At 33.4% G+C, this 26733-nt stretch overlaps 3 protein-coding genes across 3 annotated transcripts; 1 reads left to right on the forward strand and 2 right to left on the reverse strand.

Annotated features, from left to right (window-relative positions):
• Window positions 1–4731: 4731 nt before the first annotated feature.
• On the forward strand, window positions 4732–5535 carry LOC112020934 (putative B3 domain-containing protein At1g78640). Its single transcript, XM_024053503.2, has one exon. The coding sequence runs from the start codon at window positions 4732–4734 to the stop codon at window positions 5533–5535; it is 804 nt and encodes a 267-aa protein (XP_023909271.2).
• Window positions 5536–7544: 2009 nt separating this feature from the next.
• On the reverse strand, window positions 7545–10993 carry LOC112020943 (altered inheritance of mitochondria protein 32). Its single transcript, XM_024053513.2, has 5 exons — window positions 10546–10993; window positions 10073–10158; window positions 9361–9666; window positions 9174–9257; window positions 7545–8238 (listed from the first exon to the last, which is right to left on the reverse strand). The coding sequence occupies exons 1-5, from the start codon at window positions 10966–10968 to the stop codon at window positions 7872–7874; spliced, it is 1266 nt and encodes a 421-aa protein (XP_023909281.1). The 5' UTR covers window positions 10969–10993; the 3' UTR covers window positions 7545–7871.
• Window positions 10994–19442: 8449 nt separating this feature from the next.
• LOC112020944 (protein kinase PVPK-1) lies at window positions 19443–23476 on the reverse strand. Its single transcript, XM_024053515.2, has 2 exons — window positions 21964–23476; window positions 19443–20516 (listed from the first exon to the last, which is right to left on the reverse strand). The coding sequence occupies exons 1-2, from the start codon at window positions 23115–23117 to the stop codon at window positions 19646–19648; spliced, it is 2025 nt and encodes a 674-aa protein (XP_023909283.1). The 5' UTR covers window positions 23118–23476; the 3' UTR covers window positions 19443–19645.
• Between the last annotated feature and the right edge of the window lie 3257 nt (window positions 23477–26733).

A 26733-nucleotide genomic window follows, 5' to 3' on the forward strand; every position in this document is an offset into this window, starting at 1 on the left:
TATCTAAAAAATTGAGGTTATCTTTATTCAACGTTGTTACTTTTGACTATTCACTCTATTAATTGTTTATATTATAAGTAATTTATAAATTAATTTATAATTAATTTTTTAAGAACAAGCATAATTTCAAAAGCATAGATAATAGTTCCAAGTTTCATATTATAATATCAGTAAATTAATTAAAAACTCAACTAAAATTAATATTATAAAAAAGAATTAATAATGAATAATAAGTAGATAAAAGAAAAAGAATCTATTCCTTTATTTGCTTCCAAATGTATAATACTATACACACGTGCACATGTGGAAAAGATCTACATCCTCAACCTTCATTTTTTATAATTTTCTCTATCTTTCTCAATTCTCATATTAGGGATTTTGGCATTTAATTTGGGGAAGATTCATTATGAAATGGATCAATACTATTGGGGCTTCAAATATCTTAATGGGTCATGGGTTTTTTTAAATGTAAAATAAATTTAATTTCTTAATAAAAAATTGTGACATGTTACTTTAAAAATGTCATGTCATTTCTCTGTTAGTTATTAAAAAATTGAAATTCAATAGTGTTCATTTTTTAAATTTCAAATATCAATAACACTCACTTAAATTTGAGGAACTAAAAACATTGACTTAGCAATAATGTATTTTGGCCTTCTTTAAATGATTTTTTTCTTTTTTCTTTTTTCTTTTTTCTTTTTTTTTTTTTTTTTTTTACTTCTATTTGTGCTATCCTCCTTAATCCATGACTTAGCAATAATGTATTTTGGCCTTCTTTAAATGATTTTTTTCTTTTTTCTTTTTTCTTTTTTCTTTTTTTTTTTTTTTTTTTTACTTCTATTTGTGCTATCCTCCTTAATCCTTAATATATGTCTATTTCAACATCCCCGGGATCTCGACCATATGTGATGTACCCTTTCATCTATTTGTTGCGCAAGTGAAAAGGGAAAAACAAAAATAAATAATAAAATAAAATAAAACCAGCCATTATATATTCGACCACAACATAGCTGTCACTGGTACAACATAGGCGGCAAAAATTCAAAAGATTTGTGATATTAATCCTCACAGCATTCGGAAATTCCAATCAGATTTGAAACCTTAATCCAACATAGTTTTGGGTTTCTTGCCCCAAAAGGCTCAAACTGATATATAATGTAAGTGCCATTACCATACATATATCACTTCCTTTCATTCCAATAAACACAAAACCTCTTCTGTAAACCTTTCTTTCTGCCATTACCGTTCATTGCTCTTCATTCCAGGAAACACAAACCCTCTATAACCCTTTCTTTCTTTCCTTATTTCTCAACATAATGAAGAGTCTTCTAACTCTAAGCCTAAGGCCCTGCACTTCAATCACTGAAGCCCTGAAGCCTAGGAGTGTGCTACAAACCAAGAAAACCCAAGAAGGAAAAGATGGCCAAAACAGAGAACTTGCATTGGAAATATTTGAGGCCAAGAAAGAAAATTTCGCAACTGATGAGGTTACTATTTCCTCTGCTTCTGAAAGTACAGGGAAAGAGCCTATCTTTTATAATTTTATACCCATTCCTGAGAATGATCAACTCCAAGTCGGTCAAGGAAACGTGTTTGTAACCAAAACCCATCATGAATATGCAAAGGTTTCAACAGAATTGAAGTTGGGTTATGGTTCTTGCATAACTAATAAGAGGAAAGCAAGTGAAAACTTGGCCAATTTCTCTCTGTCATCTACAGCTTGTGGAATCAAAAGAATGAGACTTAATAGCCATAAAGTTGAAAAAGGAAAAGGGCCTAATGGTGTGTCATTGGAGTTGAAGCTTGGCCTTGACCCTTGGGTTATCAAGAAGAGGATTCAGTTAAGTGATATTGGTCATTTGGCTAGGCTCTTGTTAGCAGCAAATCTGGTGAAGGGGCATATTTTGCCACAATGGGATGCGAGGCGCATTGAAGCCTTGAAGGCATCAAGAATGGGGTACGAGTTGCTGTTTGGGATTGTGATACCAAGTCTGAACATCAATTGACCTTCAAACAGTGGCCAAGTAATGGGTGTTATGTCCTCAATGAAAAATGGACTACGGATTTTGTGTGGAGGAGGGGTCTGAAGAAAGGTGATGAGATTGGACTTTATTGGGACCGAAGCAATTCAAGATTCAGTTTTAGCATTCTCAAGCAGGCTTCGAGCAATTAATCCTCTCTCTACTAGTTTTCTTTTGCAATTCATCTATGTTATAATAGAATTCTTTGCTAAGTGTCTAATATCTAGGGTGTGGAAGCTTAAGCCATTAAAACTTATAAAATAGTTTTTTTTTCCCCCCAATGATATATAGCTTGTACATCTTGGGGTATTACAGTTTAGGACAAATGGAGAATGGTGAATTACATGTTCTATTTTTTTTTTTTTTTTAATTCAGTTTAGGCTCCTTTGTTCTTATCATGTTGCCTGTTTGTCAGTTTTGGAAGCTATGGTTGTGTCTACTTAATTTTTGAACAATAAAATTAGCCCAGTGTGAAGCTTTTGTTTAGCTTTGATTGAGTAAATTCCTATTTTTGTTTAAACATACCCTAGATGGTTTGGAATTAAAATAAAAATAAAAAATAAAAAGAAGGATGGTTGGGGTCATTAATTAGTTTTTACATCATGTTATTCCTTACAAATGTAGTCAATCTAAACATTTTTCTATCACAGTAAGAGTTGATGTCCATTGTATCACTTGTTTTTTTTTTGGCTTTTCTCATGTACCTCTCTCCTTATTTCCCATACGATCCTTTTCATCATAAGCTTCTTAAAAAGTGCTGGATTTGAACTTTTATGCAAATGATTTAAGATTTACAGTTTTGACATTATCTGCCAAATGGAGAAGAAAAGATGAATGTATTCATCTCTAAATGAGATTTTTACTATAGTTGAGTGTACATGCGACATGGAGGGGGATATGGCTAGAGAATTGTTGTTGCTTCTGAGGGATTGCTCAAGTTATAGTCTAAGAAATGAACAACCAAAGCATGAGCTTATTGAGGTAATGATGGAAGAAATTGACACAAGAGAGAACATGGATATGACAACATTAATAGAGATGATGGAAAAGAGGAATAATGGAAATTAATTATAAGGAGAATAGAAAAGTTGGAGTTACGAAAGATTTTTGTTATCCCTCTTGTGTCTTTAGTAAGATGGATAGAAAGTATAATGATAAAAATGAATATACATTTATTTCTTTTGGTTGAAAGAAATTTTTTTGATAAGATTTTCATTATCTTTATTGTGTACTAGTAAGATGAATAGAAAAGTAGAATGATAAAAGTGAATATACATTTATTTGGTTTGGTTAAAATAACGATTTTTGTTATCCTTCTTGTATGTTTAGTAAAATTAATAGAAATTTTTTTTTTTAGAAGAAAATGAATAGAAAAGTATAATGATAAAAGTGAATATACATTTATTTTGTTTGGTTGAAAGAAAAAATTAAAAGAAAGAAATAAGAATTTCTATCAATTACTATTACTATTATTTTAATAATTAATTTAGAAATTAACTATAATATTAAAAAAAAAATAGAATGAATAGTAGAAAGTAACAATGTTGAATAAAAATAACTTCAAAATTTTAGATAGTTTCAAGCGCAATTTCATTGACAACATATATAAAAATAATAAAACGTGAACAAATAATTATTATTTTAATTATAATTTTAAGAACAAGCATAATTTCATAAGCAAAAATAACAGTTCCAAGTTTTAAATTTCAATATCAGAAAATTAATTAACTCAACTAAAATTAATATTTGAAAAAAGAATAAATAATGAATTATAAAGAAAAAAAAAATCTACATCAATAGCACTTTCCTTTATTTGCTACCAAATCTATACATATGTGCAGATGTTCCTGAAAAGATCCACTTCCTCAACCTTCATTTTTATTGTCATCTCTTTCTTTCTCGATTCTCATATTAGGGATTTTGAAATTTGATTTGGTGAAGAACCCGTTATGAAATGGGTCAACTATTGGAGCTTCAAATATTCTAATGGGTAATGGGTTTTCTTAGATGCAAAAATAAATTTTAAATTTTTCATGTTACTTTAAAGATGTCATATTATTACACTGTTAGTCACGTAAGAAGAATTGAAACTCAATAATGTTCATTTTTTTAATTTGCTTCCCTTTGCAAATGATTTTTATTTTACTTCTATTTATGTTATCCTTCTTAATCCCTAATATATGTCTATTCAACAGCCCCAACTCCATATTTATGGGTTCTTGACCATTCGTGATGTCCCCTTTCATCTATTTGTTGCACAAGTGAAAAGGGAAAAACAAAAATAAATAATAAAAATCAAATCAAATAAAACCAGCCCTGATATGTTCGACCACAACATAAAAAGACCTCATTGGTACAACATAGGCGGCAAAAATTCAAAGGATTTCTGATGTTACTCCTCACAGCAATCGGAAATTCCAATCAGATTTGAAACCTAAATCCTACATAGTTTCGGATTCCTTGCCCCAAAAGCCTCAAACTGATGTATAATATAAGTGCCATTACCCCTTACATATATCACTTCCTTTCATTCCAAGAAACATAAACCCTCTTCTGTAAATCTCTCTTTCTGCCATTACCGTTTACTTGTTGCTCTTCATTCCAAGAAACACAAACCCTTCGTAACCCTTTCTTTCTTTCTTTATTTCTCAACATAATGAAGGGTCTTCTAACTCTAAGCCCAAGGCCCTGCATTTCAATCACTGAAGCCATGAAGCCTACGAGTGTGCAACAAACCAAGAAAACCCAAGAAGTAAAAGATGGCCAAAACAGAGAACTGACATTGGAAATTTTTGAGGTAAAGAAAGAAAATTCTTCAACTGATGAGGTTATTATTTCTTCTGCTTCTGAAAGTACAGAGAAAAAACCTTTCCTTTTTAATTTTATACCCATTCGGGCCATTCCTAAGAATGATCAACTCCAAGTCTGTCAAGAAAACGTGCTTGTAACCAAAACCCATCATGAATCTGAAGAGGTTTCAACAGAGTTGAAGTTGGGTTATGGTTCTTGCATAACTAATAAGAGGAAAGCAAGTGAAAACTTGGCCAATTTCTCTCTGTCATCTACAGCTTGTGGAATCAAAAGAATGAGGCTTAATAGCCATAAAGTTGAAAAAGGAAAAGGGCCTAATGGGGTGTCATTGGAGTTGAAGCTTGGCCTTGACCCTTGGGTTATCAAGAAGAGGATTCAGTTAAGTGATATTGGTCATTTGGCTAGGCTCTTGTTAGCAGCAGATCTGGTGAAGGGGCATATTTTGCCACAATGGGATGCGAGGCGCATTGAAGGCATCAAGAACGGGGTACGAGTTGCTGTTTGGGATTGTGATACCAAGTCTGAACATCAGTTGATCTTCAAACAATGGCCAAGTAATGGGTGTTATGTCCTCAATGAAAAATGGACTACGGATTTTGTGTGGAGGAGGGGCCTGAAGAAAGGTGATGAGATTGGACTTTATTGGGATCAAAGCAATTCAAGATTCAATTTTAGCATTCTCAAGCAGTCTTCAAGCAATTAATCCTCTCTCCACTAGTTTTCTCTTTGCAATTCTTTGCCAAGTGTCTAATATCTCGGGTGTGGAAGCTTGAGACGTTGAAACTTTTAAGATAGTTTGTCTTTTCATTTTATTTTTCCCTATGATATTGCTTTTACATCTTGGGGGTATAACAGTTTAGGACAAATGGATAATAGTGAATTACCTGTTCCATTCTTTTTATTTTTTTTTATTTTTTTTTAATTCAATTTCGACTCCTTTGTTTTTATCCTATTGCCTGTTGTTTAGCTTTGAAAGCTGTGTGGTAGTGTCTGCTTAATTTCTGAACAATAGAATTAGCCTAGTGTGAAGCTTTTGTTTGGCTTTGATTGAGTAAACTCCTATTTTTGTTTAAACATACCCTAGATGGTTTGGAATTAAAATTATAGAATAAAAAAAAGGGATGGTTGGGGTCATTAATTAGTTTTTACGTTATTCCTTACAAATGCAGTCAATCTAAATATTTTTCTATCACAGTAACCGAGTTGATGTCCATTGTATCACTTGCTTTGATTTTCTCATGTACCTCTCTCCTTATTTCTCAAATGATCCTTTTCGTCATAAGCTTCTTAAAGAGTGCTGGATTTGAACTGTTATGCAACTGATTTAAGATTCATATTTTAGATATTATCTACAAAATGGAGAAGAGAAGATGAAGTATTCATCTCTAAATGAGATTTTTACTTTAGTAAGGCATGTGGAATTTATTTCTTCCCGCATGTTTAGTGAATTGAAACATTTAAGCATATTCTTAAGGTGAAATCTTCTCCTAGAAAGTTCCACTATAGATTATTCTAAAAGATGCCGAGGGTTGCTGCTTGCATGCAATCTAGCATCATGGGCTTGATTGTGAAACTTTTACTGTTCATTTAATTCTCTCCAAGCCTTTAGCAAATCACCAAATTTGACTCGTGTGTGCAATTTTGATATGTCAATAACTATAACCAACTCACTTTTGGCTGTGTTAAATGAGCTTGGGCCCTATGTCTGCACATTCATTGGCACTCAGTCTATGGCTGCATACATGTACACGGATCTTGTCAATCGAAGGCCGGAACACAGCAATATCTTGATCTTGTATTAGGTTTGTTAACATAATATTATCTTCTATCTTTCTGACTACGTTATTATTTGTGAGCGAGGACCAGTTTCTTGTCAACCAAAAACTCCAAAATATAAATGCATGTCATCAATTTGTACAAATCCAGATCCCCAACTAGACCCGCAATGACATGGAAACATAAAACAAATAATAGTCTATGGTCATAATTTCAGTAACAAGTGCGCATTCAAGCTTCATGCTATAATCAATCATGTTTCATATCAGGTCTGGATTTGCTCTCCTGAAGTACATGCGCAAAGAAGATTTTGGAAATTTAGTCATGGCAACTGAGAATTTCTGGATCTTATCATATGAAAGAACTAATGGGGATTGCCTCTCCTATGACAATTTACATTTTCGTTTGTTTAAAACTCAAGTTGATTGCATAGGCTTGAATTACTCCATTTGTCATAGTGATCCGTATAAGTTATCATGAAAAACATGCTATTCCAAACTCAGTTTCCACATTGTTCCCCATTAGCAATAAGTAGATATGCAGAGCTCCAAGTCTTGTGTCCATTTGGGAATTGCTTATATCCAATAGGCTAAAAGCTAGCTTATTTTGAGAAGGAAAAGGCTATAAAAGCTAGCTTATAATCATTCCCCAAACACACATTAGTTGAAAGTTTTTTTTTTTTTTTTGGTAAAACATTAGTTGAAAGTTAACTATGTAATTATGGAGCAACAGTTTGATTGTTACAGGTTATTATCAACATCTAGATCAGTTACAAGTTGTTGCAATTCTCTCCCTCACTCTATCTCACAATTTTAGAACACTAACTACAGACCATAACATAGCCTAGAAAATACTGACTCCCAGTACTTTTAACCATATTTGCGCTAAAGAGAGTATTTTTCCCTTCTGCATCTGAACATTTGTACTCCACTGTCAGAGGATCAACACAATTTCATTGTAGATACATTTAACAAGCAAGTAATAACAAATCCCAGTAGTAAGATGACCAGTCACCAAGTGCGTTGAAACAAACAATTTCAGTTGAGAAGAATCAACTACAAAAGAAAGGGGGCAAACAAATTAATTAACATTTTTAGTAATTCTTCCCATTTGCTATGCATAACATATACCTATATTTTTTTCTTCCATAGACATACGCGGTTCAGAGGATTATTTCATAGATGTTATCACATCTTTCTACAAAAAAACCAGGGTTTCTACAGACCCACAAACAAACTTGAAATCGTGGAAATAGAGCATATTTCAGCCTGACCTCCTATAAAAACTATAGGCCACAGCAATCGTTGCCACTGCTCCAACCACAGCAACAGCAGTGAGAACGTCACTTTGTTCCCACGATCCCATCCAGCTTGATAGTTTGCCCTGCCCCTTCTTTTCATGTGCTACAGTTTCATTCAGATTCTTTTCAATTACACCATTCTGATCCAAACTTCCATCTTTGCAACAAGAAAACCCATTAACACCCTGGCAACAACCAGAAACCTCCTCCTTCTTGCTCTGAGTACCATTTTCTTCGTGCTTCTTCTTCTTGTTTTTCTTCACATCCCCTTTAGGAAGCTTATGCTCATCCTCTTTGCCACCTTCCTCAGCAGCCGCCCCCATTTGCCCTCTGCATATAATTATTGTTACTTTATGCTCATCTATTTTTCACAATAACACTAACGATTGAAAGAGCAATCATCAATTAGCAACTAAAACATCAGATGATTCTCATTACAAAAAAATGTGAGAAAGCTTTCCTTCTTAAGAAATAAAATAAAATTTTAAGAAAACCCACCAAAGGCTTTTTCCTTCCCCGTGTCTTTCAACATTTTTTTTACATAGGTCCTATTTCAACACTTAAAAGACTGATAATAGAATTCATCTTGAAACACATGGAAGCAAGGAACCAAAATGTAGGCTATGTTTAAACAGTCAGAATGAGTGTCAAAGCAAGGAATTTCAACAGATTTAATGGACTGCTGACCACATTGCATCACCTGTCTCAACTATCTATCAATTATTCTGATCTGGAATATAATTTAGACTGGTAAGTTATTGTTTCTTATAACTATTGGATTATAGTTGTGATATCAAAACAACATTAATATAGAAATTATATTACACATTGCCTTTGGAATTACCCCTTTTAATATAGAATTGAAAGGCTCATATTTTCAATGAACTTTTAGTACATTTCAGGTAAAAGAATGAAATATCGTCTGATAAACAACAGTCTGCTAAGCAATAGCATGTGGCAGGTATTCACCGTTTAAAGCTTTGTTGTTGTTGTTGTTGTTTCGCTTCAAAACTTAATAGGCCAAATAGGGAAATTAAGTAATGCGACTTGATATACTAAATAATGTATGTTGACACCCAGAATTAGAAATTGGATCAGTCCATGCATTTCATATATTGATAAAACCAATAAGGTCCTTCTTGATCAATAATTCATAAATCTTGAATCTGCCACTAGTATTAAATTGCAATTTGTAGAATCGACAACAAAATCATTAAACAAACATCTCATGATAAAAGAATGTGCAAAACAATGAAAGAACAAACCTCCAAAGATGTGTTATGATCTCTCCCTTCTCAATATGCTGATCAAGCAATGCAGGAACATCATCAGGAGTAACGTAACCATACCTGACATCATTAACGTATTTAACATTACCCAAACTAGAGTGACAACATCAAATATCTTTCAAATTTGTAGAATGACAGAGAGTAGCTACGACTTGTAACTTACCAATGACCTGTAATCTTCCCATCTGGGGCCGGACTGTAGATAATCACATTCCCAGCATACTTGTGCCCTCCGATGTGCGAGCATGCATTAACAAACACCTGATTCTTCAATCCTCGAGACTCAATCTCCTCTTTAAGCTTTTCAATAAGAACCGGCCCGCAAACACCACACCTCCGGTCACGGCTCCCATGAGCACATACAAACACATGCGAACCAGTAAACACCTCCTGCACTCCAGAAACCCATGGTTTACCATTCACAAGAACATCCTCAACAAAGCTGTCCACATCCGATTCCTTCAGACCCCTTCGATAGAGAAAGCAAAAACAGCCTCAGCCCCAAGAACCCAACCATTTCCATTTGAAAATGGCACAGTCTTAAACCAAACCAAACCAAAACTCATTCAATTATAAAATAGCAAAACCACAACCAAAAAATAGTTTAAGAAAAATACATATCAGATCATGTAACAAACTTGTTAGAAATGAACCCTAGAACAAAGCAACCGAGTTATATCTATCATTTCGACGAAAATTAGCAAAACCACAACCAAAAAATAGATATAGACAAATACGTATCCAATATAATCATCGCGATCTACCTGTACTTCATCATTTCAGGGAAAATCAACACGTCTCCATCAGAAAACTCAAACCACAACCAAAAAACAGATATAGACAAATACCTATCCAATATAATCATCGCGATCTACCTGTACTTAATCATATCAGGGAAAATCAACACGTCTCCATCAGAAAACTCAGTCCCCTCGCTTCCTTCATATACTGTCACGTTCGTCTGTCATATCCAAAATAACCAATTCAACAAAACTCTTACCAAAATCCGAGTCTCAAAACTCACGGAATAAAAGAATCTCACAATTATTGCTATTTCCAAACCGATCAATCTGAGTTTTAACATTACACACCGAGCTAATCAAATTTTGCAAAGAATATATGAAAATTCCGACTATCTGAAATCTCGAATGAAACTCAGAATCACTGCGATCATTCGTCCTAAACCGTAGCCTATACGATTAATCTAAGTTTCAGAGAAAAAAAAAAAAAAAAAACCGAGTCTCTCAAAACTCGCAGCAAATTCAAAACTAAGCACAAATCATAATTTACCGCACTGATTAACCAAGTAATCCAAATTTTTTTTGTTCGTTCGTTTTTTTGAGCTGACCTTGAGCGCGATGTCATTCTTGCGAGCTTTGACAGCAGAGGAGAGGAGCTTCGGGAGCGGATCGGATTCGGAGCCTTCGACCTTCGATGGCCAGGCCGCAGGGCTCTTGTAGCAGAGGAAAACGTGGCGGTCGTAGGCGCCGACTGTTCCGGCGAGGTTCTCCGTGAACATCTCGGGGCGTCGGAATCCGAACTTCTCGTCTTCAACGACGTTGCCGTTGGCGGCGGGGAGAGTAGAGAGGTTATCGGACTCGGAAGCCATGGTGGTAGGAGCTGAAGGTGGAGCTTGGGTTAGGGTTGTTTGAGCTGTAGTTGTTGTTGTTGTTAAAGAGCGAGAGAGAGGAAATGAGAGAAGAGAGACTCTGCGGTGAGAGTGGGAGTTAGCTGCGGATATGAGAGAGCGAGAAGAGTGCGCAATGCGCATATCATATGGTAAATAGGAAAATGGAGAAATTGGGACTCTTTTGTCTTCGGTGCTTTTTGGGCTTTTTCGTGGATTGGCCTGTGAGAAATTGTGACAGGTATTTCGCTGCTTGGGGGAAAAGAAAGTAGCGCGGCTGGCGCGTGGGAAAGACGCGGTTATTGGGGTGGGACTGGATCTAGGACTAAGAGAAAATGATAATGTAATACTTCTTTTCTTTTAATCTATATTTTTTTTTTTAAATGGGAATCTTCTTTAAAGAAGACTAGATTTTTCAAAATACTATGCGCATGTAATTAATTAGATTTAAATACAAGTAGGGGATATAATGAATCATTATTCTTTAATCTAGTTTTTTTTTTATGATAGATTTTTTTGCCTTAGTTTAAGAAAATTAAGTTTGTCTAAAAATATGATAGAGGGAGATGCAATTTTTCTTCAATTGATTTATAAGAGATTAGATATTTCAATAGATCACCTTCACCACCTTTTAAGTTTCTGATCAACTGTAGTTGTTGTTGTTGTTAAAGAGCGAGAGAGAGGAAATGAGAGAAGAGAGACTCTGCGGTGAGAGTGGGAGTTAGCTGCGGATATGAGAGAGCGAGAAGAGTGCGCAATGCGCATATCATATGGTAAATAGGAAAATGGAGAAATTGGGACTCTTTTGTCTTCGGTGCTTTTTGGGCTTTTTCGTGGATTGGCCTGTGAGAAATTGTGACAGGTATTTCGCTGCTTGGGGGAAAAGAAAGTAGCGCGGCTGGCGCGTGGGAAAGACGCGGTTATTGGGGTGGGACTGGATCTAGGACTAAGAGAAAATGATAATGTAATACTTCTTTTCTTTTAATCTATATTTTTTTTTTTAAATGGGAATCTTCTTTAAAGAAGACTAGATTTTTCAAAATACTATGCGCATGTAATTAATTAGATTTAAATACAAGTAGGGGATATAATGAATCATTATTCTTTAATCTAGTTTTTTTTTTATGATAGATTTTTTTGCCTTAGTTTAAGAAAATTAAGTTTGTCTAAAAATATGATAGAGGGAGATGCAATTTTTCTTCAATTGATTTATAAGAGATTAGATATTTCAATAGATCACCTTCACCACCTTTTAAGTTTCTGATCATTTTAATAATAAATTAATGACTAAAATGCATATTACATCATTTAAGTTTGACTAAAATTCATAACAAAATTGAAAAGAATGTCTGAATTGAATAAATTTAAAACTTAATGACTCAATTGAACGAAAGTGAATTAAAAAACTAAAATAAATTTCAGTTAAACTTAAATAGTGTCATTTGCATTTTAGCATAAAGTATGTGTTTGGATTCAACTTAATCTTGCGTCTGTGTTTAGTCCTTTCACATTTCCTTCTTTTTTTTCTTTTTTTCTTTAATAAGCAGTAGTTATTGACTTTCCAAGACAAAATTCACTATTCATGAATAGTACATGCACTGTTTACATATTGTGCATGCACTATTCATGTATTAAAAATATTAAAAATGGGTCTCACGGCACTATTCACACATTTAAAAATTATTTTACTACAATGTTTTCAGTTTTTAGTTTTAACAAAAATAAATTGTATCCAAATGGACCCAAACTAAACAACATATTTGACTATCCATTCTTGATATAATATGTCATATAATTGTAAAATAAATCACATGATTGTGTACCAATATATATACAAATAATTTTATAATTTGGTCTGCAAAATTACAGTATCATATGCCATGTCCTAACCCGAAGAAGTTTTTTCTTTTCTTTTCTTTTCTTTTTTTTTCTTTTTTTTTTTTTTTGGCTAATAAAGTGATAAAAAAAATTTCAAGTACCTAATTATTTTGAAATACTACCCACTATTTTATCTTACACGCATTAAGTATTAATTAAGATAAATGAGAGATCCGTTTCACCTTCTTAGAAACTTACAAAAATAGTGGATGAAAATGGGAGCTATAATCTTAATTTCGCAATGCTTTTCTTATCATATGTTTTTACTTTTTACTTTAAATCTATAGGATAAAAATTGCAATATCAGTCCGAATAAATCAAGTACCTCTTTGTATTTCTAATGAAACATCTAATACTTTAATCCCCATATACTGAGTAAAAAAAAAATCAAGTCAAAATAAATACTCATCCACTTCAAAAATCCCCTTAATAAGGAAGAATCTTATTTCTATTATTATAAGCCTGTCATTGTGAGGATGCAACCAAATGAATAACAACGTTTTTAAGACTTTTGTTAGTCAATACAATCAAGCACTTACAACATGGTTAAACTTCTTTAGCATAAAAACTATATAGTTTTATTTAGGCAAGGACTAACAAATGTGTCATTTTTTTTTTTTTACATTATTGGAAATTACTTCATAGCATACACTATGATATTAATATATTAAATTATTGTCTTGTCTTTTATTTTCTTAGGGCTATAACATCTCTATTTGAATTTTTATTTTATTTTTTGTTTAAGGACAACTACAAATATTCAATCATCCAAACTATATTTTAAGAATTGGATAAATACTCATAAGGTGAATGAACAATTCTAAGTTGCCTTGTTATTTTGTAAGTGTAAATGGGAATTGAAGCATCCCAATTAAATCCCACAAAAAGAGAGCAAATGCCACTAGACATAGTATTATTATCCCGCTCTTCAATTAAATCCCACCAAAAAAAAAAAAAGATCAAATAATTTTTATAATGAAAATATAAGCTAAATGTATAAGGAAAATAAAGAGAATGGTTTAAGATGTATTTGAAAAGTGGATAACTTTTTACACACCAAAAAAAAAAAGTGGATAATTAAAATACAAGCTATAACCTTTTTTATTTAAAACTTGACCAAAATTTTATGACATTTATGAGATTTTTAGTTCAAAACCTCTTGCCAGTATCTTGGGGTCGCTCTCAATAAATTCTTTCTTATAATAATCTAATGTGTGTGAAATGGAAGGATTACATATATTTGGAGTGGTTTGAATACTCTCGTTTGTCAAAAAAAAAAATTTAATTGACCAAATATATTAAAATTATAGATTTAAAAAAAAAAAAAAAAGGATTTGAATGTGCTAAAACTCCCTAAAAATAAACAAGAATTCCCATTACATCCAGGACCACGTGATCATATTTAGTCCAGGGTGTACTTGATAACAACTTTTTGAGGCGGTTGGACCCTCGCCCATCAAATTGGGTCAAGAAGAAGACTGGAGGATTGATCTTCCGTGTACGCGACCACGGGTGTAGTGTGGTCCTACTTCAAAAGCCCAATGAAAGGCGCGTGGAGATGAGAGCGCGCGTGCAGCTACCCATTAATAGTGTGAATAGAATCTTTTTTTTGTATCTGAATTTGCTGAAGTGGCCTTTCATGATTGGCCCTTCAATAGCCTTTATGAAACAGACAGTGACTTTGGTTGGTCCACTAGTTTGTTAATCAGTGGTTTACTCAATCCTCCGTTTTTTGGGTAACTTGCGTCATGATTTATGCATTGACAATTGTTTTACTAAAAATTATTTCCTTTCTTTAGATAATCAATTCCAAAATGCAATTTTAATTCCAAGCATACAAGAGTTTTTTTTCTTTTTTTTTGAGTTAAATGATTGAGTCTTAAAAAGAAACTAAAATTTGAAAATGATGGTTATTAGGCTGACTCTACTGGCCAATAACATGTTGAAGCACATTCATTCTAAGAGCATATACATTTGGTTGTGTAAATCAATTTTTTTCTTGCCAAATTATAAGTCCAATCACCCCATAAGGACTCAACATCTCACAAGCTATGATTTGACATTTATTTATTTTTGTGTGGTTCACATGGATTTAAAAAAAAAAAAAAAAACCATTAGATTAATTTAATGCCATATGTCTTGTATTTAGTTGAAAATATAAGAGATTTATAAAATATTTAAATGGGAGAAGATCCTAAATGTGATGAAACCAAATAAAAATTGTTACAACACTCGTATTTACAAACAGTCATTGTAGCTTTCATGTTTATAGAGAGGGGTGTTGGGGCAATGTTTGAAGCGTGGGCTAGCAAAGGGGGGTTGTTGGACATAGGATGAAGGGACATAAACAGATCAAAATGAGAGATTGAGAGGGTGGTGTTGTGGGTATGGGTCACTTGGATTGTGGGTGTGAGTGTTTTGGATGATAGGTGTGGTGTTTTGGGCGGAGAAAAAAGAATAATAAAAAATAGAATGAATATTTTAATGGAGAGGTGAAACAATAGAAAGAAAAATGTTGTGTATTTTACAATTAAGTAGTTAAAAACTTAAAATAGAAAAAGAAAATGTTTTCTTCAAAATTTAGCTAATCTTCAAACGATTATATGTGAATACTTTAGTCCCAAGATAACCCATTAGGCACTTTCTTAGCCTACAAAGTAAGATTAGGCAAGTGAATAAGTTATGAAGAAACATGATTATCAATTAAGGTATACTTAATAGAATGTTAGGTGTCAAATACCTTAACATTTTTTTTCTTATTGTACAGTTTCTATCACTTAGAAAATGCATAATTAGCATAACACATAAATCAAGACTCCAAACAAACTAAATTATCCATCTTGACTCAATAACTACACTTGATAAATTCAGACTCATGAACTTGAATGTATCTGACTTAAAAAACAAATAGAGTCAGTTAAATTATTAATTTTTACGTACATATGTTTCACCAAATTTAGTTAACATAAGTGTAGATAGACTCATAGACCAAACATTAAGGGAAAAAAAAAATTTCATTTTAAACTATTTTTTTGGGGGGGAGGGGGGGGGGGGTTAATTTATAACCAAAACTATCATCCATCTATAAGGGCACAATTTTTTTTTTTTGGGAGAAAATAGAAGGGCATTTTTGTATGTTAGATAAACAAAGCCATTTATGCCTACTTTGCTCTTTCCAAGGGCACTTTGTATGTGTCATATTTTTGTGGATGTTAGATAAACAAGCCTAATAAGTATGCCTACTTGTTCCATCCATTGTTAGTATGTGTGATGTTTTTGGGGATGCCCAATTGCTGACGCATGCTCTTACGAATTTGAGAATTTCAGGTGGGCCGTGGCCCGTGGGTGGACTTTCAGTTAATGCCGGTCCAAGACAAAAATCTCTTTGCGTCAGAGACATCAACCATGCCATTCACTCAAAGTGGACCTCATAAGTCAATCACCACCAACCAAGCTTCTATTGTGCATTTTATTTTAGCCATCCAAACCCAATTTTTACTTTTTTGACAATGTATACAAAAATGTTCATGAATCATTCAAAACTGTTGCATCTATTAGTAGCAATAAACTAGAGGTTGATTAATGTCGATCCGTTCAATTTGCTCACTGTGAGATCTCTTGATTTTTTGGACTAAATTTTTACTTTTTAGAGCATCTCCAAGAGCATTGGCATCCACATATATTAGCTAAAATTTGGAGAATATGGGCTGTGTTAGTGCTCCAGCAGCTTAGGCAAAGTCAGTTTTTTTTTTTGGCTTATGAACAGTAGCCCATCAAGTCTGATGAGCTACTATTCATTCTTTAAATTCTTATTTTGTATTATAATAATTAGGTGTTGAGTAAAAAAATGTTGGAAGATGTGTAGTTGTTAAAAAAAGAATAAATAATGAAAGAAAAAATAATATTTAAATGAAATAGAGAATGAGATAGAGAATCTGTTGGAATGTGTATTTAAAAAAATGGGTAAATAAAGGTAAAAATCACTATTTATTCTCCAAATAGTACAAAAATTTGATGAATCTGCTGGAGATGCTCTTAATGGGAGATACGACTTGTGTTCAATGCATTTTTGCACTAAGTAGAGTACAATGCAAACACGTGTCCGAATTGTATCGTGTCCAGTGTAAAAATGCATTGGACACAAGCTTCACCCTTTAATAGGTACCTGCAGTTATTTATCTTAAATAACTGAGCCATTTGTAACGTTTACATTACATTTTTAAAATTTTGTCATTGATATATATTTTTTAATAATTCAATAAATACAACAATGGAGGAGGAGGAGAAGATCCAAACATTGATGGATCCATGTTAGGCCAATGGCCTTCCAAAATTCTTTTAAAAAAATAGTTACTATAAATTAAAACTATAAGGTTTCTTTTTGAAAATCTTAAATATGTACGAAGTTTTAGAAAATTATATATATTTGAAATGATAAAGACAAAGTAGTTAAGTTTATAACACCCTGATTTCAATTAATATATATATATATGTGTGTGTGTGCGCGCGCGCGCGCGCATAAAATTATTTTTTGAAGTATATAATTGTTATAAGAAAATAAAAGGTTAGCTATATTCATTGTAATCTGAATGAAAGAAACTCCGGCTTTCCTCCAAACTCAAATAACATCTGATGTAGCCTCTTAATCAGTTTAATGAAAGTCTGTTATTCTGGTTTAAAGGAAGAATAAAGTAGACCTTGTAGATAAGTGGATAAGAGAGGTAGCATATAGACTCAAACAATGAGCTTTGGTGGAAACTCACTGTGTTTCTTCATGTGAGTCAGACAGACTTTGATAAGACTTAGATTTTGATTAGACCAGGCCAACCTAAACAGGAACGCGCCCACAAGAATGCAAGTGGGAAAAATGGGAAGAATCTTGCAAAAAGTAGGCATTTTCAATCTTAAATACTATATTTCCACCAGGATAAATTTAATTTAACAGAAGCAACAGGAGTAGGAAAGAAAGATCAGCAACTTCATTCCTGATTTGCTTTTCCTCATTGTGTTTATCTTGTGCCTACAACTGCAGAACAGTTACAAGTGCCAATCGAAAGGAACAACCACTTTTTAGCTTTTTGGCAATGGAAGGAAACCATTGAAAGGCAAAGGGCCCTAACTAATTATGGTGCTCCCTTCGGGTTGTTATTAAGTCATCCATATAGTTTTAAAAAAGTGAGTATTCAAGGTTGTCATTTTTTTTATCAACCTCATCAAAGAATCTATACTTCTACCAACAATGGTAAAGTTTTTTTCCCAAAATCTCTTAGTAGCAATGAGCCAATAACGATCATTGTTGACAAATATCTGATACTATTTAACTAATGTACAGAATATATAGTTTATTATAGTATATATATTTTTGATAATCAGTATATATATATATATACTATTGTACTTTTTTTTTTTGAGTTAAAGAGTAGTATTATAAGAGCATCTCCAAGAGCATTGGCATCCACATATATTAGCTAAAATTTGGAGAATATGGGCTGTGTTAGTGCTCCAGCAGCTTAGGCAAAGTCAGTTTTTTTTTTTTGGCTCATGAACAGTAGCCCATCAAGTCTGATGGGCTACTGTTCATTCTTCAAATTCTTATTTTGTATTATAATAATTAGGTGTTGAGTAAAAAAATGTTGGAAGATGTGTAGTTGTTAAAAAAAGAATAAATAATGAAAGAAAAAATAATATTTAAATGAAATAGAGAATGAGATAGAGAATCTGTTGGAATGTGTATTTAAAAAAATGGGTAAATAAAGGTAAAAATCACTATTTATTCTCCAAATAGTACAAAAATTTGATGAATCTGCTGGAGATGCTCTTAATGGGAGATACGACTTGTGTTCAATGCATTTTTGCACTAAGTAGAGTACAATGCAAACACGTGTCCGAATTGTATCGTGTCCAGTGTAAAAATGCATTGGACACAAGCTTCACCCTTTAATAGGTACCTGCAGTTATTTATCTTAAATAACTGAGCCATTTGTAACGTTTACATTACATTTTTAAAATTTTGTCATTGATATATATTTTTTAATAATTCAATAAATACAACAATGGAGGAGGAGGAGAAGATCCAAACATTGATGGATCCATGTTAGGCCAATGGCCTTCCAAAATTCTTTTTAAAAAATAGTTACTATAAATTAAAACTATAAGGTTTCTTTTTGAAAATCTTAAATATGTACGAAGTTTTAGAAAATTATATATATTTGAAATGATAAAGACAAAGTAGTTAAGTTTATAACACCCTGATTTCAATTAATATATATATATATGTGTGTGTGTGCGCGCGCGCGCGCGCATAAAATTATTTTTTGAAGTATATAATTGTTATAAGAAAATAAAAGGTTAGCTATATTCATTGTAATCTGAATGAAAGAAACTCCGGCTTTCCTCCAAACTCAAATAGCATCTGATGTAGCCTCTTAATCAGTTTAATGAAAGTCTGTTATTCTGGTTTAAAGGAAGAATAAAGTAGACCTTGTAGATAAGTGGATAAGAAAGGTAGCATATAGACTCAAACAATGAGCTTTGGTGGAAACTCACTGTGTTTCTTCATGTGAGTCAGACAGATTTTGATAAGACTTAGATTTTGATTAGACCAGGCCAACCTAAACAGGAACGCGCCCACAAGAATGCAAGTGGGAAAAATGGGAAGAATCTTGCAAAAAGTAGGCATTTTCAATCTTAAATACTATATTTCCACCAGGATAAATTTAATTTAACAGAAGCAACAGGAGTAGGAAAGAAAGATCAGCAACTTCATTCCTGATTTGCTTTTCCTCATTGTGTTTATCTTGTGCCTACAACTGCAGAACAGTTACAAGTGCCAATCGAAAGGAACAACCACTTTTTAGCTTTTTGGCAATGGAAGGAAACCATTGAGGCACAATACAATCGAGGAGATGGAAACTGGTACAAAGAAGGAAAATGGATACAAGAATTAAAAGAAATCAATCTCTAAATAATTACCTGAAGGCTTCACATCAACACCAGGCACCTCAGTTGTGGGTGCTTTTGGCGGATCAATGATAGCGGGGAAGTCCATCACAACTGGTTTTGGCACGTCTGGGGGATTTGTACAACGGATGAGTGCCCAATTCACACTTTGAAAGAAAGGATGTTGTTTAACTTCTGTAGCACCACGCCTATAAGCAAGACGATGCTGTGGCTCTTTTACAAGTAGACCCCTAATCAAGTCTCTGGCAGCAAAGCTCACAGAAGGTGACTCTGGAAATCTCAAGGGCTGGCCAACCACATTAAATAGAGTAGCCCGGTTCCCAGCTCCCTTGAATGGAGTTTTACCAAACAAAAGCTCATAAAGAAATATCCCAAATGTCCACCAATCTACAGCACTACCATGGCCTTCACCTTTAATGATTTCAGGTGCCAAGTACTCATGTGTACCAACAAAAGACATTGACCGAGCACTGGTGGGTTCAGCGATGAGTTCAGGGAGAGGAGTCACTTGATGACATGTTTCATTCCTTGACTTGTTCTTTTTTTCTTTCTTGGGCTTGCCTGATAAGAAACGTGGTGCAAAACAGGCAGGTTGGATGCAATCTGGCTGGATTACACAAGTTGGCTCTATGCAGGTGGGTTGAACACAGTATGATGAGTTCTTTGTCTCCAAGCTTATGTTAGAGGATCTCACCAGAGTTGGGCAGACAGCACATCTTAGAGAGAGGTCAAAATCTGAAAGCATTATGTGCCCATCTTCTCTCACCAACACATTTTCTGGTTTTAGGTCTCTGTAAATGATGCCAAGCATGTGCAAATACTCCAGAGCAAGAAGAACTTCAGCCACATAAAACCTGCAGTGACAGTGTATATCAATGGGCTGAAAATACAATCAAGAATACATTCTCATTTTTTCTTTAAAATTAAGTTCAGATAAAATTAAACCTTTATCACCATCATCAGCAAAACGAACAGTTACCAAGATAGATCAGTAAGAACAAATGTGCCAGAAATCTTGGTTCAAATATCATGTTTTCTAATTTCTATAGCACATTGTGCATTCACTAGAATTATATCAACAAAAACAAGGAAAAAGAAAAAATATTAGCTTTTGTGAGAACCAGGAGTATCACTTAATATGATGGAATCCTTATTTTTTTTTTAATTATTCCAATTGTTTTTCAATTTTAAATAGTTCCCCAAGGGCTACATCCCTAGGAGAAGAAAGTCCTACCAAATATCCTTTTTGGCTCTTCCCCACCCCCACACTCCTTTGGCTATTAATTGAGTTCATTGTTTTAATGACAACTGATAATGCACAAACTTACCTTCTATTTGCTAGCTTGGCCTAATATTTCAGAACTTAAATATATCTTACATTCATGAAACCTATTCTATAAGTTAAATAATGATAACAGCAACAATAGAAGCGACTTACATGTGTATAGACAAGCCAAACTTAGTATGATGCCATAGGGAAAGGGAATAATCAGGAGTTAAGTTAATGGAAGAGACTTCCACACAAGAATTAAAGAACTTAGAGAAAAACAAGAAAATAAGCACTTGTTATGACTGCCCAAATCATCATGATGAAGGGACAGCAAAGGGAAATTAGATAGAGATCATAAATAAGGTTGAAGTAGTAGCAAAATATAAGGCATAACATCAAGTTCATGCAGGTAACAACTGTTTGTAGCGTGATTCCACTAGGTTGGTATTCTTAAAAAATTGAGTTGTAAGCAGGATTAGTTCAAAAGGAATGTTTATGGCAAAGGAAATTCATGCTTGTTGTTTTAGAAACCTCCTAGAAAGAAAAAAATAAATAAATAAATAAAAATTGCATAAGCAGCTGCTATCAACACCAATGCATTCATAAAAGTGGCAAGATCTAAAGATTCACTTGATCCACTAGACAAAATGATCTAGCATAAATTTTGCAGTTCTTTAGCTTTCCCCAAGGTTTCTAAAGGCAAAGATGACTCCTCTTTCATACCAGCCAAACTATTAGAAAGAGAGAGTCTGTACAAACCACTGAAGTCTGGTGCAAAGTCTACTGAGAAATTTCTGTATTGTTTAAAATAAAAATAAAATAAGAGCGTAGTGAGACCATCAAATGAATCAAATCTAGAGAGACAGGGTTAACTGGAATTGGACTCACAAGTTATTCTCGACTATATTACAAGAACCAAAATCTTTACCAATAGCAGCAACATAAAATATTTGCCTGAGTGCATGCATTTGTACAAATTCAAATGCTTAAAGCAACAAGAAAAGGAACAGGAGGAGAAAACAATTCCTAACCTGGCAGCATGCTCTGGAAAATACTTTCCCGGTTGTTTTTGCCTGAGTGCATGCAGGTCTCCACCGGGGCAAAACTCCATTACCAAGCAAGAGAACTTCTCTGTTTCAAAATATGAATACAATGTGGGTAGGAATGGATGATCCAGAGATTGCAGTATCTCTCTTTCTGTCTGAGCCCTCAATAGCTTCTTGCGAGCTGCAAGAGCTGATTTATCCATTACCTTCATGGCAAAATAAGTTTTAGTGCCAGTCAACTCTGATAGATAAACGTTGCCTATATCTCCACATCCCAGTCTCCTTAACAATCTAAAATGTTTCATTTCCAACATCCCATTACGAGATCGAACAGCTTGAATTGCTTCCCATCTTATATCATTTGCCTTGTGAGGCTTGTACATGGCACTGCTTAAACTACTTGAGCTGCTCTCATCACTAAGATCACTGCCAGTGCTGCCTCTATAGATGCTGGTCTTCCTGCTCTCGACAAGATCACAAGAATTAGTAACTTCACCACTTTCAATAGACTTCTCAATGCTGCTTGTGCATTCGCTAACTTCCGTGTTTGTGAAACTTTGTTTGGCTTCTGAATACAGGGTGGCAGCATAGAGGCTATTTGGAGGACTTGGACAACAGGTTACCGCTGATTGAGAAGTACAGTGGCCATTCATTTGTTCAGCACCTCCTTTACTTGGAAATAAAACCAAATTTTCAGATTCCGACAAGCCACTTGAATTACAATTCTTTGAATCAAAAATGGGATTATTGATGTAAGATTTCATTGCCACTGCAGAAACCTTCTCCTCATAAGAGGTTCCACCCACTTTACTATCAACATAATTGGGGGGCCCATATTCAGATTTTCCTTTATGTGAATTGTAACAGTGTTTTGCTGTCTTCAGTGATTCTGCATGCTGCACATCATCATGGGCCACCTTGTAGGATGGCTTTTGATTAATCACATAACCATTTGGATAGCTGGCTGTTTTCATGGCATGATTATGAACAGTTGCATAGGAAGTGGAAGATACCACTTCATGTCTAGTTTGTTTCGAAGATGGAGGCCTAGAGGAGTGAGGAGTCTTAGATCTTGAAGGAGGGTTGTTGCCTATTGCCATATTCTGAGTCTTCGAAACTCCATCAATAAGTGACTCCATTCAGCAATTTCAACCAGGCACTGCCACACCAAAATCTAAACTAAGCACAGTGAATTTGTGAGACAAAACTGACAAAACGATAAGCAATATAATCCCCCTCACCATCAAGCCATTAATAACAAAATCTTAGACTTAAACGGCTATCTATTTTTCAAAAGAAGAAAATCTGTGACAATAACTATGTGGTTGAAACCTAGACGTGAATTTTAATGACCATGTATGCAATTTCAAATAAAAATCATAATTAACAGAATTTGCAGAGTTCCATCACACAAATATTTCGTTCAATTAAAGAAAATCCCAAAGATTACGGATAGAACAAGAAACCTATAGCCGACCCGAGATACCAAGACAACCATAGCTAACCCCAGAATCAAGATAGTGAACTTAATTAATACACACACAAAAAAAGAGAGTGAGGAGTCTTAGATCTTGAAGGAGGGTTGTTGCCTATTGCCATATTCTGAGTCTTCGAAACTCCATCAATAAGTGACTCCATTCAGCAATTTCAACCAGGCACTGCCACACCAAAATCTAAACTAAGCACAGTGAATTTGTGAGACAAAACTGACAAAACGATAAGCAATATAATCCCCCTCACCATCAAGCCATTAATAACAAAATCTTAGACTTAAACGGCTATCTATTTTTCAAAAGAAGAAAATCTGTGACAATAACTATGTGGTTGAAACCTAGACGTGAATTTTAATGACCATGTATGCAATTTCAAATAAAAATCATAATTAACAGAATTTGCAGAGTTCCATCACACAAATATTTCGTTCAATTAAAGAAAATCCCAAAGATTACGGATAGAACAAGAAACCTATAGCCGACCCGAGATACCAAGACAACCATAGCTAACCCCAGAATCAAGATAGTGAACTTAATTAATACACACACAAAAAAAGGGTCAAATAACAAACAAAGTCAACCATCAACTAAATAAAAATGCATTGCTTTGACATTCAAACACCGCCATAAAGAAGTTTCTCAATGACCCAGATGGCATTTTTGCTTGCCAAGCAAAAATGTAGTAAAGAAAAGGAAGGAACTAGAATTTGAAAAAACAATCAAGCTCGAAGCTTTCATTGTTTGTGACCCAAGAAACCCAACACCTCCATTCATTGGAGCCAAAAAAGCAACAAACTTGACCTTCCCCTTCTTTTCTTTTCCCGCAATTTCTCAATAACCAAACGAAAAACAAGGCAAGAAACTCCAAAAAAGCAAAGAACCAAAGAGTATAAAGAATGAAAGAAATAAAGGGTACAGTATAGTTTTAGTTTTAGTACAGCATACCTTTTTATCAGAGAAGAAAGAGTACAATGCAGAGCAAGCAATCCTTCATGACAGTTGGAACACAGAGAGAGAACCAAAAAAACTCACGGAGAAAGTGAAACAACTTTGGGTTGTCTTTGTGTTTCTCTGAAGAAGAGCTTCAGATCTGATCGAAACAAAGAAAGAAAGAGACGCACAAAGACAGAGAGAGAAATGGAACAATAATAATTACAGCAGCAACAATTTTTTTTTTTTTTTTAATTATTGAAAAGGTTTTTTCTGTTATTTTTCGTCGTGTAGCTAATGGTGCTTTTGCATAGGAATGGGATTTTTGTTCAGAGAGTAAAAACTAAAAACAAACCCAACCGCACAAGCAAAGCATAGCCAAGGTAAAATAGTTACTCAAACAAACAAAGTCACTTTTGATTCATGGGGCACCCCCTTTCACTTCACTCTCTGTTTTATAATGAACCCCTTTCTAAAAAGGCAACTTCTTCATCATGCAAATAAAGGAAAAAAAAATTAACCAAAAATATTTTTAACAATTTTTTATTAAAAAAGGAAAAAAAAAATCATTCTTTTTATAGTTTTTTATATTTTTCAGTAAAAACTATATTAAATTTTTTCTAAAATAGTATTAACAAATGTCTTTAAAGCACCCGTTAATCGGACCCATAAATAAATAGTTAAATACTAGTAAATTGAAGAAAAATTTTTGCTTTTTTTTATTTTTATTTTCTCATAAAATTTGTATCAAAATTTTTCTAAAATAATTCATTAACAAATGCTTTTAGAGTATTTGTTAACCGAGCCCATCAATAAATAGTTAAATACTAGTAAATTGAAAGAAAAAAAAATCTTATTCTAAATCAAAACTTTCTACTCTAGTATTTTTGAGAGGAAGTTTCTACTCTAGTTGTAAATTAAATCTTACTAAAAAAAAATCTATAATATTATTCTAATCTAACTATTTTTATCCCCTTAACAAATAAAATCAACTTTTTCTCTATCTCATTAAAAAAAAAAAAAAAAATTTTGCTTTTTTTTATTTTTATTTTCTCATAAAATTTGTATCAAAATTTTTCTAAAATAATTCATTAACAAATGCTTTTAGAGTATTTGTTAACCGAGCCCATCAATAAATAGTTAAATACTAGTAAATTGAAAGAAAAAAAAATCTTATTCTAAATCAAAACTTTCTACTCTAGTATTTTTGAGAGGAAGTTTCTACTCTAGTTGTAAATTAAATCTTACTAAAAAAAAATCTATAATATTATTCTAATCTAACTATTTTTATCCCCTTAACAAATAAAATCAACTTTTTCTCTATCTCATTAAAAAAAAAAAAAAAATGCTGACTATAGAGAAGATCTTTCTTTTTTTTTCTTTTTTTTTTTCTTTTTTTGAGAAGAACTCTTTCAGTATGTAGTTAGACACAATTAGGTTATTTGACTATTTTCTTCTTGAAAAAAGGTTATTTGACTATTTCCTCAAAAAATAAGAGTAAAGAAAAGCCACTATAAGGTTATTAATTAGAGAAGCATTATGAGAAACCTAAAAAGGGTTAGGGATAATTACATTTTACTCACATGTGGTTTGCCTCTAATTTGATATGCCTACTTGTGGTTTAAATTTTGACACTTTACCCACCTGTGATTCACACCGTTACTGTGCCATAACCCACCTCTCTCTCAGCCATTACTCTAACACAGAATATGTCAAAAATAAAAGCTCAAACAGATCAAAACACTCCTCACTTAAATCTTGAACATGAAGAACATATCCAAAAATCTGAAGAACATAATATGACTTGCGCTTTATCTTTTCCTATTTGTCTCTTGAGTTGGCTCACTAGAGCAAGCCCAGGCGTTTGTTCTTTTCTTTATATTTGTATATGGTTACTTTTTTACATTAATATAGTTCTGTCTAAAAAAAAAAAAAAAAAAAAGTGAACCCAAAATTTTTGAACATAAACCCAAACCAAAAACTAAACCCATAAATCTTGAAGATTAACCAAAAATTAAACCCATAAATTTTGAACATAACCCACAACCATTGCAAACAAAGATTAAAACCAAATCAAACACACCACAAATTTCTTTTTCAATATTTTTTATCCTCTTGATAGTTTTGTTTGGATTCATAGGCTTGAGATTTGAGAATGTTCTTATGATCCCCACTATCGAACCAGTCAAACAACATTGGCATCGTCACGGACGACGTCGTCTAGGAATTGGAGCTCGGCACCTTAACGTAAATGCTGCTGTTGTCGTTTTTGTGGTTTTACCATCGGATGAGAATGTGAAGGTCAAGGAAGATGGGTCCTCGAATTGGGGCT

This window comes from Quercus suber, unplaced genomic scaffold, assembly GCF_002906115.3.
Source record: "Quercus suber isolate HL8 unplaced genomic scaffold, Cork oak 2.0 scaffold_22, whole genome shotgun sequence".
NCBI lineage: Eukaryota > Viridiplantae > Streptophyta > Magnoliopsida > Fagales > Fagaceae > Quercus > Quercus suber.

Excerpts from the sequence above, each read along its gene's own strand:
- LOC112020944 (XM_024053515.2), bottom strand. The coding sequence starts at position 23,117 with ATGGAGTCACTTATTGATGGAGTTTCGAAGACTCAGAATATGGCAATA. Across the intron at positions 20,517-21,963 it reads TTTCCAGAGCATGCTGCCAG|GTTTTATGTGGCTGAAGTTC; the intron begins GTTAGGAATTGT and ends CTGTCACTGCAG.
- LOC112020943 (XM_024053513.2), bottom strand. The coding sequence starts at position 10,968 with ATGCGCATTGCGCACTCTTCTCGCTCTCTCATATCCGCAGCTAACTCC. Across the intron at positions 10,159-10,545 it reads AGAATGACATCGCGCTCAAG|ACGAACGTGACAGTATATGA; the intron begins GTCAGCTCAAAA and ends TGGATATGACAG. Across the intron at positions 9,667-10,072 it reads CCTGATATGATTAAGTACAG|GGGTCTGAAGGAATCGGATG; the intron begins GTAGATCGCGAT and ends TCTCTATCGAAG.
- LOC112020934 (XM_024053503.2), top strand. The coding sequence starts at position 4,732 with ATGAAGCCTACGAGTGTGCAACAAACCAAGAAAACCCAAGAAGTAAAA.